At 44.0% G+C, this 21,119-nt stretch overlaps 1 protein-coding gene across 5 annotated transcripts in view; it reads left to right on the top strand.

Moving 5' to 3' along the window:
* The window catches only part of LOC126094678 (ankyrin repeat and death domain-containing protein 1A-like), a 787,090-nt gene that overhangs the window by 598,206 nt on the left and 167,765 nt on the right, over nt 1-21,119 (top strand). For all 5 annotated transcript variants that reach the window (XM_049909192.1, XM_049909195.1, XM_049909194.1 and 2 more), the window contains exon 6: nt 20,423-20,626. In XM_049909192.1, the coding sequence (XP_049765149.1) occupies nt 20,423-20,626 (204 nt within the window). The remainder of the gene's footprint in view (nt 1-20,422; nt 20,627-21,119) is intronic.

Here is a 21,119-nt window from a genome sequence, read left to right as displayed (position 1 = left end):
GACATGAAAGGGAAGCAGCGGTGGGGAAGGGAGTAAGACAGGTTTGTAGCCTCTCCCCGATGTTATTCAATCTGTATATTGAGCAAGCAGTAAAGGAAACAAAAGAAAAATTAGGAGTAGGTATTAAAATCCATGGAGAAGAAATAAAAACTTTGATGTTCGCCGATGACATTGTAATTCTGTCAGAGACAGCAAAGGACCTGGAAGAGCAGTTGAACGGAATGGACAGTGTCTTGAAAGGAGGATATAAGATGAACATCAACAAAAGCAAAACGAGGATAATGGAATGTAGTCGAATTAAGTCGGGTGATGCTGAGTGAATTAGATTAGGAAATGAGCCACTTAAAATAGTAAAGGAGTTTTGCTATTTGGGGAGCAAAATAACTGATGGTGGTCGGAGAGTATATAAAATGTACACTGGCAATGGCAAGGAAAGCATTTCTGAAGAAGAGAAATTTGTTAACATCGAGAATAGATTTAAGTGTCAGGAAGTTGTTTCTGAAAGTATTTGTATGGAGCGTAGCCATGTATGGAAGTGAAACATGGACGATAAATAGTTTAGACAAGAAGAGAATAGAAGCTTTTGAAATGTGGTGTTACAGAAGAATGCTGAATATTAGATGGGTAGATCGCAGAACTAATGAGGAGGTACGGAATAGAATTGGAGAGAAGAGAAATTTGTGGCACAACTTGACTAGAAGGAGGGATCGGATGTTAGGGCATATTCTGAGGCATCAAGGTATCACCAATTTAGTATTGGAGGGCAGCGTGGAGGGTAAAAATCGTAGAGGGAGACCAAGAGATGAATACACTAAGCAGATTCAGAAGGATGTAGGTTGCAGTAGGTATTGGGAGATGAAGAAGCTTGCACAGGATAGAGTAGCATGGAGAGCTGCAGCAAATCAGTCTCTGGACTGAAGACCGCGACAACAACATTTGTTACCTATTTTCTCTTGTCTTTCATACTATTATTGAAGATGTAATAGCTTGACATTTGAACGTTTCTTAACCTCTGTACTGTGCACAACTATAACAGGCGTTGCACAATATGCCTCAGTAGTCTTTACCCATGGTTGATATATGGGGGTGGCTGAAACGCTTCTAAGGGTATTCCAGGAAAGTTGATTTGGGAAATAACTGTTAACAACAAAATTCCGTGCGCTGCGCAGTTACCGAGTTAATTAGCATTGAAGCTAATTGATCAGGCGGTTTTGTGCCATATTCATGCGGCCCGCCAGGTACAATTAATCTGTTGTTCTCATAAAGTAGATGATGGCCCACGGAACTGCCTAGCCTATGGCTCAGTTTCGATCCTTACTACAGTCCTGTGTCCAATTTTTGTATCCCTCTCTCGTTCGGTATCAGGAAACCAAACTCAGTACACATCTGGCTACACCATCCCTTTTGTGCGCACAGCAGTCTCATTGGGTATCAACAACGCTAATTAACTCGGAAACGGTGCAACGTAAATAACTATTCCTTAACAATTGTTTTCAGCACAACCTCCTCTGCAACACCTTTAAAACATTTCCAGACTGTTTCCAACCACCCTGTATATATACTGGGTGTCCCACCTAACTTTACCACATCATACATTCCCAAAAGAAACAAAATGTGAAAAATGTAATTGGCCAGGGATGTACTTACGATAGGGGCTCACACAAAGGGCAGGAATGTACAGTCCCTACAACAAAATGAGCATCACTTTCAACTCAAGATTACGTTTTTTCAATGATACATGTATTTTTATCTACCGAAATGAAAACTAGAGGTACAATTAGTGGTGGCAGACTTGACTTCAGTGCTCTATTCCTTGTACTTTCTGGAATACTTAAAATGATGGAAACGGAACCACAGTTTCTGCCACAATGCTCTAATACCATATTGCGACTTGCCTACACTGTCCTGAAGCCTGCGCCGGCCGGAGTGGCCAAGCGGTTCTAGGCGATACAGTCTGGAACCGCGCGACCGCTACGGTCGCAGGTTCGAATCCTGCCTCGGGCATGGGTGTGTGTGATGTCCTTAGGTTAGTTAGGTTTAAGTAGTTCTAAGTTCTAGGGGACTTATGACCTAAGATGTTGAGTCCCATAGTGCTCAGAGCCATTTGAACCATTTGAACCTGAAGCCTGGTGTTTTGCTCTGCCCGTTGGCTCTGAGCACTATGGGACTTAACTGCTTTGGTCATCAGTCCCCTATAACTTAGAACTACTTAAACCTAACTAACCTAAGGACATCACACACACGCCCATGCCCGAGGCAGGATTCGAACCTGCGACCGTAGCGGACGCGCGGTTCCAAACTGTAGCGCCTAGAACCGCTCGGCCACTCTGGCCGGCGCTCTGCCCGTTACGGCAGAAACTGTGCCGCCCATCCATAAATGTAAATAAACATCACCTTCAGCACGAAGTTACGTTTCTTTAAATGACACATTCTGCGGAAATGGAGGAGGAGGAGGAGATTAGTGTTTAACGTCCCGTCGACAACGAGGTCATTAGAGACGGAGCGCAAGCTCGGGTGAGGGAAGGATGTGGAAGGAAATCGGCCGTGCCATTTCAAAGGAACCATCCTGGCATTGGCCTGAAGCGATTTAGGGAAATCACGGAAAACCTAAATCAGGATGGCCGGAGACGGGATTGAACCGTCGTCCTCCCGAACGCGAGTCCAGTGTGCTAACCACTGCGCCACCTCGCTCGGTCTGCGGAAATGAAAAATAAAGGTACAGTTAGTGACGGACTACCTTTTTCCACTGGTGTAGACCTCATAGCTTCAGAAATACAAAGACTTAAGGATGGCAAGTGCACCCACCCGCCCACCGCACACACAGAAGCACCAAAGAAAGTGGTTTAGGCATGCGTATTCAAATACAGAGATATGTAAACAGGCAGAATATGGCGTTGCTGTCGGCAACGCCTGTACAAGACAGCAAGTGTGTGGCGCAGTTGTTAGATCGGTTACTGCTGCTACAATGGTAGGTTATCAAGATTTAAGTGAGTTTGAACGTGGTGTTATAGTCGGCGCGCGAGGTAGCGATGAATTGGGGGTTTTCCTGTACGACCATTTCATAAATGTACCGTGAATACCAAGAGTCCGTTAAAACAACAGATCTACGACATCACTGCGGCCGGAAAAAGATCCTGCAAGAACGGAACCAACGACGGCTGAAGAGAATCGTTCAACGTGACAAACAATCCTTCGGAAAATTGCTGCAGATTTCAATGCTGGGTCATCAATAAGTGTCAGCGTGTGAACCATTCAACGAAACGTCATCGTTATGGGCTTTCGGAGTCGAAGACCCACTGGTGTAGCCATCATGACTGCACGACACAAAACTTTACGTCTCGCCAGGGCCCGTCAACACCGACGTTGGACTGTTGATGACGGGAAACATATTGCCTGGTTGGACGAATTTCGTTTCAAATTGTATAGAGCGGATGGACGTGTACGGGTAGGGAGACAACCTGATGAGTCCATGGACCCTGCGTGTCAGAAGGGGGCTGTTCAAGCTGGTAGAGGCTCTGCTATGGTGTGGTGCGTGTGCAGTTTGAGTGATATGGAACCTCTGATACGTCTAGATACGACTCTGACATCTGACATGTACGTAGACATCCTGTCTAATCACTTGCACCCATTCGTGTCCATTGTGCATTCTGACGGACTTGAGCAATTCCAGCATGACAATGCGACACTCGAAACGTTCAGAGGGGCTCCAGAACACTCTTCTGAGCTTAAAAATTTCCGCTGGGCTCCAGACTCCCCATACATGAACATTTTAAGCGTATCTGGGATGTCTTGCAATGTCCTGTTCAGAAGAGACGTTCACCCCTCCCCCCCCCCCCCCCCGTACTCTTACGGATTTATGGACAGCTCTGGAGGATTCATGGTGTCAGTTCCCTCCAGCACTACTACAGACATTAGTCGAGTCCATGCCACGTGGTGTTGTGGCACTTCTTTGTGTTCGCGAGGACTCTACACGATATTGCGCTGGTGTAGTGTGTGTGTGTGTGTGTGTGTGTGTGTGTGTCGGAAAAATCTCGTCATATTTTTCTGTAGAGTATCTGGTGCTAAATGAAGTTCTGGTTGTAAATGAGAAGATCTCATAGAGCTATCTGCTGCTGAGGCCAAACAGCGAAATACATTTGATGTTAGCATAAAGTAAGAAGAACAATCGGGCCTATCGAGGAGGTATATGTTGTCTGATTATTCGTCAAACCAGAAACACATGCAGCACAGTTATGCCCGTGTACATGGCCTTTGTCATCTTGAAAGATGGGGGGTGTCCACAGCACATTCATTATGAAGTAGAATGTACGGCAATACATGGTCTCCAAAAATACTGAAATTAGGTTCATGGTTGATGTTCATGGCTACCTGTATGAATGAAATGAGGACATTCACGTCTCTCTGCACCACACCACACCACACCACGCTGGGCTACTACGAAGTTTGCGTGTTGTTTGGTCTGATGAATATGTGCAGCCTTATGTCTCACTGTGTGCAATGGCCTTTTAAGAGGTACCTAACACCATATAACCATTGCATTCGGATCCCTTCGGAGTGTTCGCTCGGAAACAATTTTAGATGAACCTACGTCACAGACAGTGCCAATTGCTGTCGATTTTCTATCTGACTATCGTAGATATGGCGTATCTCAAGTCTGAGAAACCTGTGGGCAAAGATCTTTTAACTAATAATGTTCTTACACTGTGTTACGTAGCTCAGTAAGATACACCGTTTTGCAGACACGTTGACCAACCAGCGTTGATCAAAAAAATTGGGCAACTTCGTTCACGGTGTGGTTATGGACTACGGCCAAACACGATCGTTCTTCCTTCCGAGTCTCTACATCTTAATGCGCGGACTGCTTACTGCTATCGACTGCTGCAGACACACCACAACACCGCCACCACTTACGTCAGCTGAGTGGAGTCACATGAGCAACTGATACCAGGTGTACACGATCTACAGGGCTCCCAAGCAACCAGACTGCTAACTCAATGGTGTGACCAGAATTACCTCCAGTGATCTTAAAATATTTAAGCCCCACAGAATTGTGATGACTCAAAAGACGTACGACACCCATAACCGAAGGAAGGTTGGAATTTAACATCCCGTCGACAGCAGGATCGTTCGAGACGGAGCAGCTCGGCTTGTGAAAGGATGGGAAGGAAATCGGCCCTACCTTTTTCAAATGAACCATCCCGGCATTTGCCTGGAGCGATTTAGCGGAATCACGAGAAACCTCAATCTGGATAGCCGGACTGGAGTTCAAACGCTCGTCCTACCGAATGTGACCCATAACGGAAAAACTATTATACGCTAGAATAATACAAGTAGCGCTAGTTAATGCTAATGTATGAAAAGAACGGATAACCAAAACAGCAGAAATTACAAACACATAAATAACAATTCTATAGAGACACAACCCGAGACACAATCCATAGCAACATAATTATAGTAGAGTAAAGAGCTAGCTGTCAAACTTGTCTTTCTGCAACTGTCAGATAGTAAAACACGTATTCTAATACACGTGCAACAGCAGAGTATCACACAACTTTAAAGCGTAGCTGAAGAAAATAATACAACCAACGACTACAGGCAGTAATAATGCTTTACTCAAACTTGACATATGTCCAGCTACAACGTCAGGACGTGAGTACAACATCAAAAGTAAACAAAAGCTTTATAAATCGCATATTATGTAAATTATAAAAAATACGGTTGTTTGCAGATGTACTGGTGAAGGAAATAAAGCTGAAATAAGCATATATACTAAAATAAAATATCATACTGCATACTGTTTTCCAGTTCTCTGCACAATGTGCTACCGTGACGTGATATATGCTGCACGTCACACAATGAAGAAGAGATATACATAATTTTCATAATATTTTCAGGAATATCTCTAGACATATCGAGGAAACTATTTTTCAACTGTCTCTCTCTTTCTTTACTAATATATCACTTTAATTTTAACTTGTTCGTAATTAACTAGGATTTCTTTTCTTGTATACGTGTTGGTAAGTCATGCCGAAAAACCTTACAATTTTGGAATTTAGAATATAAATCCGCATTAGTAAACGGTACTCTCAGTTGAGGGTTGCCTACTTAACAGCTTCTAGGGACAACAAAGATCTGATATTCAGCATTTTACATATACATCGATCGAATTTAAATGTTTAAATTCCTATCATAATCTACTCATTAAGCGGCATAATGTTACATTAAAGATTTAACGCAATTAGATAAATATTCTGACATTCCACGCCCCGACTCGTAGAACGTTATCCTTTCGTTGATTATTCAATCTGTTTTTCACGGTAACCTCCCCCTTGGCAGTCCCCTCCCGGAGATCCGAATGGGGGACTATTCCGGAATCTTTTGCCAATGGAGAGATCATCATGACACTTCCTCAAATACAGGCCACATGTCCTGTGGATACACGTTACGTGGTAGGGAAACTAGAAAATCTGAAAAGGGAAATGCAGAGGCTCAGTCTAGATATAATAGGGGTCAGGGAAGTGAAGTGGAAGGAAGACAAGGATTTCTGGTCAGATGATATCAACAGCAGCAGAAAATGGTACAACAGGTGTAGGATTCGCTATGAATAGGAAGGTAGGGCAGAGGGTGTGTTACTGTGAACAGTTCAGTGACCGGGTTGTTCTAATCAGAAACGACAGCAGACCAACACCGACAACGATAGTTCAGGTATACATGCCGACGTCGCAAGCTGAAGATGAACAGATAGAGAAAGTGTATGAGGATATTGAAAGGGTAATGCAGTATGAAAAGGGGGACGAAAATCTAATAGTCATGGGCGACTGGAATGCAGCTGTAGGGGAAGGAGTGGAAGAAAAGGTTACAGGAGAATATGGGCTTGGGACAAGGAATGAAAGAGGAGAAAGACTAATTGAGTTCTGTAACAAGTTTCAGCTAGTAATAGCGAATACCCTGTTCAAGATTCACAAGAGGAGGAGGTATACATGGAAAAGGCCGGGAGATACGGGAAGATTTCAATTAGATTACATCATGGTCAGACAGAGATTCCGAAATCAGATACTGGATTGTAAGGTGTACCCAGGAGCAGACATAGACTCAGATCACAATATAGTAGTGATGAAGAGTAGGCTGAAGTTCAAGACATTAGTCAGGAAGAATCAATACGCAAAGAAGTGGGATACGGAAGTACTAAGGAATGACGAGATACGTTTGAAGTTCTCTAACGCTATAGATACAGCAATAAGAAATAGCGCAGTAGACGGTAGAGTTGAAGAGGAATGGAAATCTCTAAAAAGGGCCATCACAGACGTTGGGAAGGAAAACATAGGTACAAAGAAGGTAGCTGCAAAGAAACCATGGGTAACAGAAGAAATACTTCAGTTGATTGATGAAAGGAGGAAGTACAAACATGTTTCGGGAAAATCAGGAATACAGAAATACAAGTCGCTGAGGAATGAAATAAATAGGAAGTGCAGGGAAGCTAAGACGAAATGGCTGCAGGAAAAATGTGAAGACATCGAAAAAGAGACGATTGTAGGAAGGACAGACTCAGCATACATGAAAGTCAAAACAACCTTTGGTGACATTAAAAGCAACGGTGCTAACATTAAGAGTGCAACGGGAATTCCACTGTCAAATGCAGAGGAGAGAGCAGATAGGTGGAAAGAATACATTGGAAGCCTCTATGAGCGTGAAGATTTGTCTGATGTGATAGAAGAAGAAACAGGAGTCGATTTAGAAGAGATAGGGGATCCAGTATTAGAATCGGAATTTAAAAGAGCTTTGGAGGACTTACGGTCAAATAAGGCAGAAGGGATAGATAACATTCCATCAGAATTTCTAAAATCATTGGGGGAATTGGCAACAAAACGACTATTCACGTTGGTGGGTAGAATATATGAGTCTGGCGATATACCATCTGACTTTCGGAAAAGCATCATCCACACAATTCCGAAGACGGCAAGAGCTGACAAGTGCGAGAATTATCGCACAATCAGCTTAACAGCTCATGCATCGAAGCTGCTAACAAGAATAATATACAGAAGAATGGAAAAGAAAATTGAGAATGCGCTAGGTGACGATCAGTTTGGCTTTAGGAAAAGTAAAGGGACGAGAGAGGCAATTCTGACGTTACGGCTAATAATGGAAGCAAGGCTAAAGATAAATCAAGACACTGTCATAGGATTTGTCGACCTGGAAAAAGCGTTCGACAATATAAGATGGTGCAAGCTGTTCGAGATTCTGAAAAAGTAGGGGCAAGCTATAGGAAGAGACGGGTCATATACAATATGTACAACAACCAAGAGGGAATAATAAGAGTGGACGATCAAGAACGAAGTGCTCGTATTAAGAAGGGTGTAAGACAAGGCTGTAGCCTTTCGCCCCTGCTCTTCAATCTGTACATCGAGGAAGCAATGATGGAAATAAAAGAAAGGTTCAGGAGTGGAATTAAAATACAAGGTGAAAGGATATCAATGATACGATTCGCTGATGACATTGCTATCCTGAGTGAAAGTGAAGAAGAATTAAATGATCTGCTGAACGGAATGAACAGTCTAATGAGTACACAGTATGGTTTGAGAGTAAATCGGAGAAAGACGAAGGTAATGAGAAGTAGTAGAAATGAGAACAGCGAGAAACTTAATATCAGGATTGATGGTCACGAAGTCAAGGAAGTTAAGGAATTCTGCTACCTAGGCAGTAAAATAACCAATGACGGACGGAGCAAGGAGGACATCAAAAGCAGACTCTCTATGGCAAAAAAGGCATTTCTGGCCAAGAGAAGTCTACTAATATCAAATACCGGCTTTAATTTGAGGAAGAAATTTCTGAGGATGTTCGTCTGGAGTACAGCATTGTATGGTAGTGAAACATGGACTGTGGGAAAACCGGAACAGAAGAGAATCGAAGCATTTAAGATGTGGTGCTATAGACGAATGTTGAAAATTAGGTGGACTGATCAGGTAAGGAATGAGGAGGTTCTACGCAGAATCGGAGAGGAAAGGAATATGTGGAAAACACTGATAAGGAGAAGGGACCGGATGATAGGACATCTGCTAAGACATGAGGGAATGATTTCCATGGTACTAGAGGGAGCTGTAGAGGCCAAAAACTGTAGAGGAAGACAGAGATAGGAATACGTCAAGCAAATAATTGAGGACGTAGGTTGCAAGTGCTACTCTGAGATGAAGAGGTTAGCACGGGAAAGGAATTCGTGGCGGGCCGCATCAAACCAGTCAGTAGACTGATGACCAAAAAAAAGATAAATATTAAAATTAAAAACGGTATAATTGTCTTGATGCAGCGTACCTCATGACCTCCAAATTACCCACACTACACTCAAGTATTTTAGAGTGAGAGCAGCTTTTCCTCTCCGAGACCCCCACAAAATAATGAAAGGAGAGAAGTTTGCCGTCAGTACATTTTAGCTGTTCATTCAATAAACCTTCAGTATCAGGGAAATTTTTTTAAATTTATTACTTCTCTATTACTAACAACATTGGTAATACATTTTGCAGACAGTATGCACGTGTAAGACTGGATGAACCTGGAAAACTATATCATCGTACAACAGTTAGTTCAGAAAGTATGACGTCATACACACGGAGCTGAGTGAAACGGGTGTTTTAGGCATAGGAGTCCGAAACCTTAAACAATCTAGGGTGTGGGGATTATTGCTAAATACTACTATGTATAGGAAGTTCAGTGTAATGAATTAATTAAACTTTCGAGTGACAGTTTCCTGCATCATGAAGTATAAAATCAAACGGGAATCATTTATGAGTCTATTTACAGCTAGTTTCCTTCCGCGCCGTACATGTGATGAAATAGATTGTTGTTAATTCTGTTCTAGGTTACATTTAATTTTATTGGTTAGTTGCTAAGAAATGCTTCTTCTAATGAAAAATGAACATTGCAGATAATATTGTTTCAGAAATTACCTAGAAATGTTAGCCTCTGAGATATTAATACTATTTCTGCTGAAAATGCACTTGTAGGATGGTTACTGAAAGTTAACAAGATCACGAAAACAGTTTATACAGACACTTCAGTGTTACAGGCATATTATTTATTCATTTTTTGTTGGTTTTCATAGTTAACGGAATCATACCAACATTGGAAAATATTTCTTTCACTTCTATGAGAATGACTATGTGAGGCGGCATAGTTCCAAAGCAGATGAAGGTCTGCCTGACCGTGTAATGAACTGCTGGGGAGAGTTCACAGCGAAGTACGCAAAAGATTCAGAATTTGAAGGGTACTCTGATACAGATAATGTAGCTCTGTTTCTACAGTACTGATCACTATTACAGCGACGTAGTCTGGGAAACACAGCACCAAGTGGGTGAAACATTTAGTACAGGTGCAGCATGTAGCGTAAATTATTGTCTTATGGGTGGAAGTCGTGAAACTGACTCACATACTGAAATGGGTGCATGTGTGTATTTATGTGCGTGATCAGAAATTGGTTGTGAACTGAACGCCATTGCTTTGGGAAATGTCTTTCTTTTGAGGACTTACGTTAACTCACGAAGGCTGAGAGTGATAATTTTCTGCAATTTCTTTTCAAATATTTTCACTACAGCTTCTGGACACTACATTCTTTGGCGTGAATCGCTCTGTTACACATGGTGGACTTAAAAATACACAAGACGTTGAGCAGGTTTATCATTGCTGCTCCCAAAGAGTACATACCGGCATGTAATAGGTCAATGCTTAAGTCTGTAAAGTTTTTCCGTAAGTTTAATAAGGACAGCATATATACGCGACAGAGACTTATACAACGTGGTCCATTGATAGTGACCGAACCAAATATCTCACGAAATAAGCATCAAACGAAAAAACTACAAAGAACGAAACTCGTCTAGCGTGAAGGGGGCAACCAGATGTCGGTATGGTTGCCCGCTAGATGGCACTGCCATAGGTCAAACTGATATCAACTGCATTTTTTATAAATACGAACCCCCATTTTTATTAAATATTCGTTTAGTACGTAAAGAAATATGAATGTCTTAGTTAGACCACTTTTTTCGCTTTGTGATAGATGGCGCTGTAATAGTCACAAACGTATAAGTACGTGGTATCACGTAACATTCCGCCAGTTCGGACGGTATTTGCTTCGTTATACATTACCCGTGTTAAAATGGGCCGTTTACCAATTGCGGAAAAGGTCGATATCATGTCGATGTATGGCTATTGTGATCAAAATGGTCAACGGGCGTGTGCTATGTATGCTGCTCGGTATCCTGGACGACATCATCCAAGTGTCCGGACCGTTCGCCGGATAGTTACGATATTTAAAGAAACAGGAAGTGTTCAGCCACATGTGAAACGTCAACCACCACCTGCAACAAATGATGATGCCCAAGTAGGTGTTTTAGCTGCTGTCGCGGCTAATCCGAACATCAGTAGCAGACAAACTGCGCGAGAATCAGGAATCTCAAAAACATCGGTGTTGAGAATTCTACATCAACATCGATCGCACCCGTACCATATTTCTGTGCACCAGGAATTGCACGGCGACGACTTTGAACGTCACGTACAGTTCTGCCACTGGGCACGAAAGAAACTACGGGACGATGACAGATTTTTTGCACGTGTTCTGTTTAGCAACGAAGCGTAATTCACCAACAGCGGTAACCTAAACCGGCATAATATGCAATATTGGTCAACGGAAAATTCACGATGGGTGCGACAAGTGGAACATCAGCGACCTTGGCGGGTTAATGTATGGTGCGGCATTGTGGGAGGAAAGATAATTGGCCCCAATTTTATCGATAGCAATCCAAACGGTGCAATGTATGCTGATTGCAATGTATGCTGATTCCCGATGTTACTGCACGATGTTTCACTGCGTGACAGAAGGGCGATGTACTGCCAACATGACGGATGTATGGCACATAGCCCGCGTGCGGTTGAAGTGGTATTGAATAGCATATTTCATGACAAGTGGATTGGTCGTCGAAGCACCATACAATGGCCCGCACGTTCACCGGATCTGACGTCACCGGATTTCTATCTGTAGGGAAAGTTGAAGGATATTTGCTATCGTGATCCACCGACAACAACTGACAACATGCATCAGCGCATTGCCAATGCATGTGCGAACATTGCGGAAGGCGAACTACTCGCTGTTGAGAGGAATGTGGTTACACATTTTGCCAAATGCATTGAGGTTGGCGGACATATTTTTGAGCATTTATTGCATTCATGTGGTATTTACACGTAATCACGCTGTAACAGCATGCGTTCTCAGAAATGATAAGTTCACAAAGGTACATGTATCACATTGGAACAACCGAAATAATATGTTCAAACGTACCTACGTTCTGAATTTTAGTTTAAAAAAACCTACCTGTTACCAACTGTTCGTCGAAAATCGGGAGCCATATGTTTGTGACTATTACAGCGCCATCTATCACAAAGCGAAAAAAGTGGTCCAACTAAAACATTCATATTTATTTACCTACTACACGAATATGTAATAAAAAAGGGGGGTTCCTATATAAAAAAACGCAGTTGATATACGTTTGACCTATGGCAACGCCATCTAGCGGGCCAACCATAGCGCCACATGGTTTCTCCCTTCAAGCTAGACAAGTTTCTTTCTTTGTAGTTTTTTTCGTTTGATGCTTATTTCGTGAGATATTTGGCCCGGTCTCGATTAATGGACCACCCTCCTTCACTATTTGCTACAGTCTGACAACGCTGGGGTAACATTTCGATTTCGGGACTATAGGAATGACGTGATGTTGAGGCGAAGAACTCGTCGAGCCATGTTCGCAAGAAAATGATTCAAATGGCTGTGAGCACTATGCGACTTAACTTCTGAGGTCTTCAGTCGCCTAGAACTTAGAACTAATTGAACCTAACTTACCGAAGGACATCACACACAACCATGCCGTGGCAGGATTCGAACCTGCGACCCTAGCGGTCCCTCAGTTCCAGACTGTAGCGCCTAGAACCGCACGGCCCATGTTCGCAGTGCACCTTCATCCGGAAAGCAAGTTCCTTGAAGATTGCTTGATAGAGAGCGGAGAAGGTGAGAATCTGGGCGAGCAAGAGCAGGTGAATAAGGTGGGTGCGGACTGAATTCCCTACACAACTCTGCAGAGTGTTTTTTGTCAGTAACAGAATTCGGGCTGGCGTTATATAGGAGTAGCATCGCTTTACGCGGTCTTCCCGGCTATTGTTCTTGGACTGCGTCTTCAAGATGTCTAAGTTGTGATGGATACACCTCGGAGAAGCAATTCGTAGTACACCACATCGTCGCTTTTCCAGCAGATGTGTAACATTATCTTTTGTGGAAGTGCGTAGGTCTTTGTACGTGGAGTTGCTGCTTTGTTTTGGCTTAGTCATTTCTTCCTCTGCTTCATTTTAGCATAGAGACACTATTTCTCGTCACCAGGAATGATGCGAGATAGGAGCCGTCGGTCTCATTCCCAAGTCAATTCATGACGAGCAAGCAAAGATGCACATATGGCCACCCGCTGATTTTTGTGACTTTGGCTTAGAGCGAGCGGTATAAATAAATCCAATTTTTTAACCTTCTCCACTGCATGGCCGCGCGGAATTAGCCGAGCGGTCTATGGCGCTGCAGTCATGGGCTGTGCGGCTGGTCCCGGCGGAGGTTCGAGTCCTCCCTCGGGCATGGGCGTGTGTGTTTGTCCTTAGGATAATTTAGGTTAAGTAGTGTGTAAGCTTAGGGACTGATGACCTTTGCAGTTGAGTCCCATAAGATTTCACTCACATTTGAACTTTTCCATTGCATGCAGATGTCGCATAATGGGGGAATGATCACAGTTCATCACGTTTGTCAGTTCGCGAGTACACTGATGCATTAATGCGTTTATACTAACTTCAATAAAACTCTTCGAATGTCTACCTGTACGTGGAGAGTCATTAATGTCAAAACGACATTCCGCAAAACGCGAAAACCATTTTCTCCACGTGCTCTGTCCAGTTTCATTATCCTCTTACACGACACAAATGGTTCTGGCTGCCTTTGGTGCTGTCACTCCTCTATTCAGCTCAACAGAAGAATAGGTCGAAAACGTTCCGATTTCTCCACTTGACGCTCCATCTTCTGTGGTCTACAGCTCCAATCAATCTCCAAATGACAAAATAACAATTTGTGAACTCAAACAGCAACAGTCAATTACAAATAAGAAATGGCTGTCAATAAATAAGCCCACAGCAGCCGAAATACCAACATTTGAAAAAAAAAACGCTAGAAACTTATGTGCCAAACTAATATTTAAATGATATGCTAGGTGCATTTTGTCACTAAATGCGTTAAAGTGCGTGTTTTTAGGTAGCACGTTAATGGGCAAGTATTTCCGTATGACACGTCTAGCGTGAGGTGTTATCAATGTGCGGATCTAAAAGCCTTCTTGCTGCTAATAGAATGTCACAGCGCCTCGCAATTCTCTCGCCACCTAATTATTCTGTGCACGCAAGCAACTGCCAGCGGACCGTTCAATACCGGCCGTGTTCCGGACCATTTCTGTGCGGCATCGAGGGATGGCGGAAGCGCTCATTACGGCCGCCCAGGTCCGCACCAAACTCATCCGCGCGGCGCGGCGCGGCGCGGGCCCCGCACAGCATACGGATGAGGTATGAGGTATGAGGCGACGCGAAATGAGGAACGACGGGGCGGCAGGCGCGTGTGCCCGTGCCTCCAACTCCCAACGCGCTCTAACTGCATTTGCTCTCAGCGTCACGAGAGTCGATACCGAGTGCCTCTTTCTGGTGGATACATACGCTATCTTCCACATTTACCTCTGAACAGTGTGACGGTACTGCTCAAATGCAGTGTCAAAAAATGATTAGTGAACGAATGTCTTAAATTTATCAGGGTGAGTCAAATGAAAACCTTAAATATTTTTTTAAATATTATTTATTGTGCAGAGGTGGTACAAAGCTGTATCACTTTTTTCAACATAATCTCCCCCACGCTCAATGCAATCCTCCAGCCCTTACAATGTGCATAAATTCCTTTAGAAAAGAATTCTTTTTGTAGCCCGCGCACCGCGTGGCGTACCTATTCATCCGAACGGAATTTATTTCCTCGCATTGCGTCTTTGAGTGGTTCAGACATATGGAAATCATTTGGGGCAAGGTCTGGTGAGTGTGGTGGATGAGGAAGACACTCAAAATGCAGGTCTGTGATTGTTGCAACTGTTGTACGGGCAGTGTGGGGCCTTGCATTGTCATGTTGCAAAAGGATACCTGCTGAATGCAGTCTACATCGCTTTGATTTGATTGCAGGCCGCAGATGATTTTTTAGGAGATCTGTGTATCTGCTGACAGTGGTCCCTCTAGGCATGTAATGCTCCAAAAGGACTCCTTTTCCGTCCCAAAAGAGAGTCAGCATAACCTTTCCTGCTGATGGTTCGGTTAGGAACTTCTTTGCATTTGGTGATGAGGAATGGCGCCATACTTTGCTCGCTCTCTTTGTTTCCGGTTGGTGGAAGTGAACCCAGGTTTCGTCCCCAGTAACGACTCTTGCAAGGAAGCCATCACCTTCTCGTTCAAAGCGCCGAAGAAGTTCTTCACAAGCATCAACTCGTCGTTCTCTCATTCCAGGAGTCAGCTGCCGTGGCACCCATCTTGCAGACACTTTGTGTAACTGGAGCACATCATGCACAATATGGTGTGCTGACCCATGACTAATCTGTAAACATGCTGCAGTGTCATTCAGTGTCACTCGGTGGTTTTCCTTCACTATGGCTTCAACTACTGCAATGTTCTGTGGAGTCACGACTCGTTGTGCCTGACCTGGACGAGGAGCATGTTCCACTGAAGTCATACCATTTGCGAACGTCCTACTCCATTCGTAGACTCGCTGTTGTGACAAATATGGATCGCCATATTGAACCTTCATTCGTCGATGAATTTCTTTAGGTTTCACACCCTCACTACGTAAAAACCGAATAACAGAACGCTGTTCTTCCCTGGTGGAAGTCGCAAGCGGGGCGGCCATCTTTATACTGAGACTGCGACGGTATGTGTGCATCTGCACTATGCTGCCACCTACAGGCCCTTCTGCACGCTGTTTGTAGCACGCTTATCAACTTACAGGATAACAGCGCGAAATTTCGATTTATTACAAATTTAAGGTTTTAATTTGACTCACCCTCGTAAAATAGATAGTGTAGTATTGATGAGTAAACTAAATAAAAACACTATGGAGGAGAGGCGATCTCATCCATCGCTGTCAGTTGGCGGTAGCATGCGGTCTCAACATGAATAGCTATAAGAGCACAGTACAACTTTAGGCGGGTAATGAGCAAACTACTACAGATTACTTTAGTAGAGACGAAATTGCTCGTGTTAACACTAATGAATCTTATTTACAGTATCATCTTCATACATTATATATTCACGGAGCACACAGTGGCCACTATTACGAGGAGCGTTCTATAAGTAATGCAAAACTTTTTTTTAGCAGACTGGTTGTATGTAGGATTCCAGTACACCATATTAATCCCTACTCGCCGGCCGCTGTGGCCGAGCGGTTCTAGGCGTTTCAGTGCGGAACCGCGTTACTGCTAAAGTCGCAGGTTCGAATCCTGCTTCGGGTATGGATGTGTGTGATGTCTTTAGGTTAGTTAGGTTTAAGTAGTTCTCAGTTCTAGGGGACTGACGACCTGAGATGATGAGTCCCATAGTGCTCAGAGCCATTTGAACCAATCCCCACTCTTTGGGCTACAAAACAGAATTTTTTCAACATAATCTTCGTTGAATGTGATGACCTTACGCCACCTTACTGAGAGGGCCTGTTCGCTCGCGTTGTGTCACTTTACTGGTCAACGTCGGAGCCAACATCCTGCTGCATCAATAACCTCCTCATCATCGACGTATTGCTTCCCGCGGAGAGCATTCTTCACTGGCCCAAACAGATGGAGATTCGAAAGTGTGATATGCGGGATGTAGGGTGGACGAGGAACAACAGTCTCTTGAAGTTTTGTGAGCTTCTCCTTGGTGCTTAGTTTTGTGCGACACTTTGCTGCGTCATAGAAAAGGAGAAGTGAGATTGAAGTTTTATGCGAACAGGCTAAAGTCTTTTCTTCAGTTTCCTGAGAGTAGCACAATACTTATCAGTTACACTATAATGGAGGAGATCAAACACAATAACACCCTCGGAGTCCTAGAAGAACGTGCCCTGTCGTTACCGGTTGCTAATGCAGCTCTCAACATTTTCTTCGGAGGAGAGGTGGTGTGGCGCCACCCTATGGATTGCCGTTTTCTTTCATCGTCTGTTGCGCTGTTCGCCAAAAGTCGATTCGATCAGCCTCATAACGCGCAAGCAAATGGTCCTTCGTTGCTGTTTATGGTCTTCCAGGGCGCACTCACCTCTGAGTACCCCAAATGGTGGACGAGCGTGTCAGCACTACCAACAGAGACGTCCAGTTGTGCAGCGAGGTGTTTGATTATGATCTGTCGACCACCCCGCCGTCCATTTCCTCGCCTAACGACTCACCGTGCTTTTGTCCACTGCCAAGTCTCTGTAGGCATTCTGCAAGCGCCTATGAATAACTACGGTGCTCTGCTTTCCTCCCAAAGAAACTCAATTAGAGCTCTCTGCTTGGAACCAATCACCGTTACAGACGGCATTTTGAAGGCTACATATAGCACACCTGTCCGCATTTCATGAAACAACAGGGTCTAAAGCGGGAATATTTCACAATGTCCCACAACAAACTCCACATTTTTTGAAGAGAAATTCGCTTAGGAAAGAAATGTGTTGCTTTGCTAATTGAATGCCTCTCTTTTTTAAGTTCAGCACCCAGTGTGCTTAGTGTAAGTTAAACTCCACACATTCGCTCGAAAAAAATCTGACCAAGTTCGACAACCAAGGAAATATTTTCTGAGTCTGAACTGCGACCCAACCGATAAGAATGCAACTGCTGAGAATGCACACACATAAAACTATGTTGAAGCAGGATTGCGCGGTCGAATCGCCACACGAATCAACTTAGCTGCTGCCTCATTCGTGTTCTGAAACTTGTATGCCGCAGTCTAACCTCTGGTTAGCGTTACAGCTGTGAACTAGACTTACCTTTATGACCCGTCGTTCGGTTACAACTACACAACGGTAGAATTTTACGAGCACTATATGAGAGAACAAAAAATTTAAATATGGTGCTGCGTGCTTTTCAGCTGATTAAAATGGATTGGTGCTGGAGGATGTACAATGCATATCTGAGTCACATTTAGCGAAAAGGTAATTAGTAATCTACTGAGAGAGAGTAATAGAAGTGGATGTGGAAACTTTGTCTAAATTGGTCTATCGAACATTGTGTACAAGATTAATTCACAAATCTTCGACAGCAGAATAACGTTTCTATTTGTGTCGGTTCTCCAGAAACGTCAGACAGGAGAAAAAACGGACGATCATGTAGTGACAGTCATTTTACAACGAAATCACTCTTACAATGAAAAGGCTCATAGGAAAGCCCTAACAATTTCCATCTTTAAACCCATATCGCTTTTGTAGGTTTTGAAACAAGCTTTTCATCGAGCTGGTCGAAACAAATTTTGGGCGACAAGGGATGACCCTTTATAACCTATTAGGACAATGACAAGCTTATATCACGTTATCACGTAACAAAAATACTGATTGCGCATAATTAACTTGGCTCGAACCTGCAGAAATGGCGTAATAGGAGACCAGAGATATGTTATCTAGAGGCTCCATTGTGATTGGCGTCGCAGGCGTGGTGTACTTCAACATACGAGGCCTATGTACAAATGCATGTCTGATGTAATTTATAAGCTGCAGCTACGACTATGCAAACAATGGTATTAACAGGTTCAGTACAACCAATAATTCGACAAAACTAGGCATTCAGTAGTTTCTCACTAGACTACCGGAAAAGAAATTACTGTACAAACTAAGGATTATCCAAAGCAGAAAACTCCAGTCAGTTGCCGCCAGAAAAAAAATTCATAAAACAAAACAGGCGTAAAAAATACTATGGGACAAGATAGTGGAACGTATGTGAAAATATTTGGGAGTAACTCGGATGTCACCAGAGAGAGCTGTGAAATTAAAAAAGATTGGAACACATGCGACAAACAATTGAGGGCGTTGGGTGTCAGTGCCACTCTACAATGAAGTTTGACGCAGGAAAGGAAGTCATGGCAGATCACATGCCATCACTCAAGAGGATGATGACACCAAAAACGCCATATGAGGCGTGTGTGTGTGTGTGTGTGTGTGTGTGTGTGTGTGTGTGTGTGTGTGTGTATGTGTGTGTGTGTGTGTGTGTATGTGTGTGTGTGTGTCCGATAGAGGGAGAGAGAGAGAGAGAGAGAGAGAGAGAGGGAGGTACGGAGTAGGTACTTGGTGCAGGGAGTGGCAACTGACCCTTAACATAGACAAATGTAATCTATTGCGAATACGTAGAAAGAAGGATCCTTTAATGTACGATAATATGATAGCAGACCAAACGCTGGTAGCAGTTGGGCTGGCTCTGAGCACTATGGGACTTAACATCTGAGGTTATCAGTCCCCTAGAACTTAGAACTACTTAAATCTAACTAACCAAAGGACATCAGACACATCCATGCCCGAGGCAGGATTCGAACCTGCGACCGTAGCGGTCGCGCGATTCCAGACTGAAGCGCCTAGAACCGCTGGTAGCAGTTACTTGTGTAAAATATCTGGGAGTATGCGTACGGAACGATTTGAAGTGGAATGGTCATATAAAATTAATTGTTGGTAAGGCGGGAGCCAGGTTGAGATTAATTGGGAGAGTCTTTAGAAAATGCAGTCCATCAACAAATGAGGTGGCTTACAAGACACTCGTTCGACTTCTACTTGGGTATTGCTCATCAGTGTGGGATCCGTACCAGGTCGGGTTGACAGAGGAGATAGAGAAGATCCAAAGAAGAGCTGCGCGTTTCGTCACAGGGTTATTTTGTAAGCGTGATAGCGTCACGGAGATGTTTAGCAAACTCAAGTGGCAGACTCTGCAAGAGAGGCGCTCTGCATCGCGGTGTAGCATGCTGTCCAGGTTTCGAGAGGGTGCGTTTCTGGATGAGGTATCGAATATATTGCTTCCCCCTACTTATACCTCCCGAGGAGATCACGAATGTAAAATTAGAGAGATTCGAGCTCGCACGGAGGATTTCCGGCAGTCGTTCTTCCCGCGAACCATACGTGACTGGAGCAGGAAAGGGAGGTAATGACAATGGCACGTAAAGTGCCCTCCGCCACACACTGTTGGGTGGCTTGCGGAGTATACATGTAGATGTAGATGTAGATGTAAATTTTCACCATTCAATAGAATAGCGTGTATACAAAAAAAATTTTCCAGCTAATGTCAGAGTTTTTTTGAGTATTACATATCCGAATGTCATAACGGCATAAAATAAGTGACTGTTGTTGTGACGTTAACGCGATGTCACGTTACAGAAGCAGTACACGCTGCTGATGTGCGCGGCGCGCAACAACCGCGTGGACGTGCTGGAGCTGCTGCTGGAGACGCTGGAAGACGTGCGGCTGGACGCGACGGACGCCGAGCAGCAGACGGCGCTGTTCCACGCGGCGCAGGGCGGCCACGCCGCCGTCGTCCAGAGGCTGGCGGCCGCGGGCGCGCGCGCCGACGTCCGAGACAAGGTGGGTCCGCTTTCCTAGTCTCTCACTTTCGTAACCTAATTCTCCTAACACGCTCCTCTAACATCATACCCCCCAACACACTCCCCTAACCCGTCGCTCCTTATCTCACTCCCCTAACTCCACTCCGCAGCTTCACTCATCTCGATTCATTTCCTTATCCTCCATCCCCTATCTCATTCCTTTAGTCTTTCCCCTCTAAACTCCCTCCACTCCTTTAATCCTGCTGCTCTAACCTCACTGTCAAAAACTCCTTATTCTAACCTCTTACTCAGAGCGCCTGTAACTCTTCTAAGCCCACTCCTCTAATCTCAGTCCTATCATGCCAGATCGCCAACCTCATTCCAATCAAGTATGCATCTATATCTGACAACACGCGATGTCAGCAGAATATGTGGACACAGACGGCTCCACTACACTGCACAACAGATGTAAAGGATCACGTTTTCAAAACCCTTAATTGTCTCCCATTGCGACGCATAAGCTTGATTTTTGG

The sequence above is a fragment of the Schistocerca cancellata genome, chromosome 8, assembly GCF_023864275.1.
Source record: "Schistocerca cancellata isolate TAMUIC-IGC-003103 chromosome 8, iqSchCanc2.1, whole genome shotgun sequence".
Taxonomy (NCBI): domain Eukaryota; kingdom Metazoa; phylum Arthropoda; class Insecta; order Orthoptera; family Acrididae; genus Schistocerca; species Schistocerca cancellata.
This window is presented reverse-complemented; position numbering and strand designations above follow the sequence as displayed.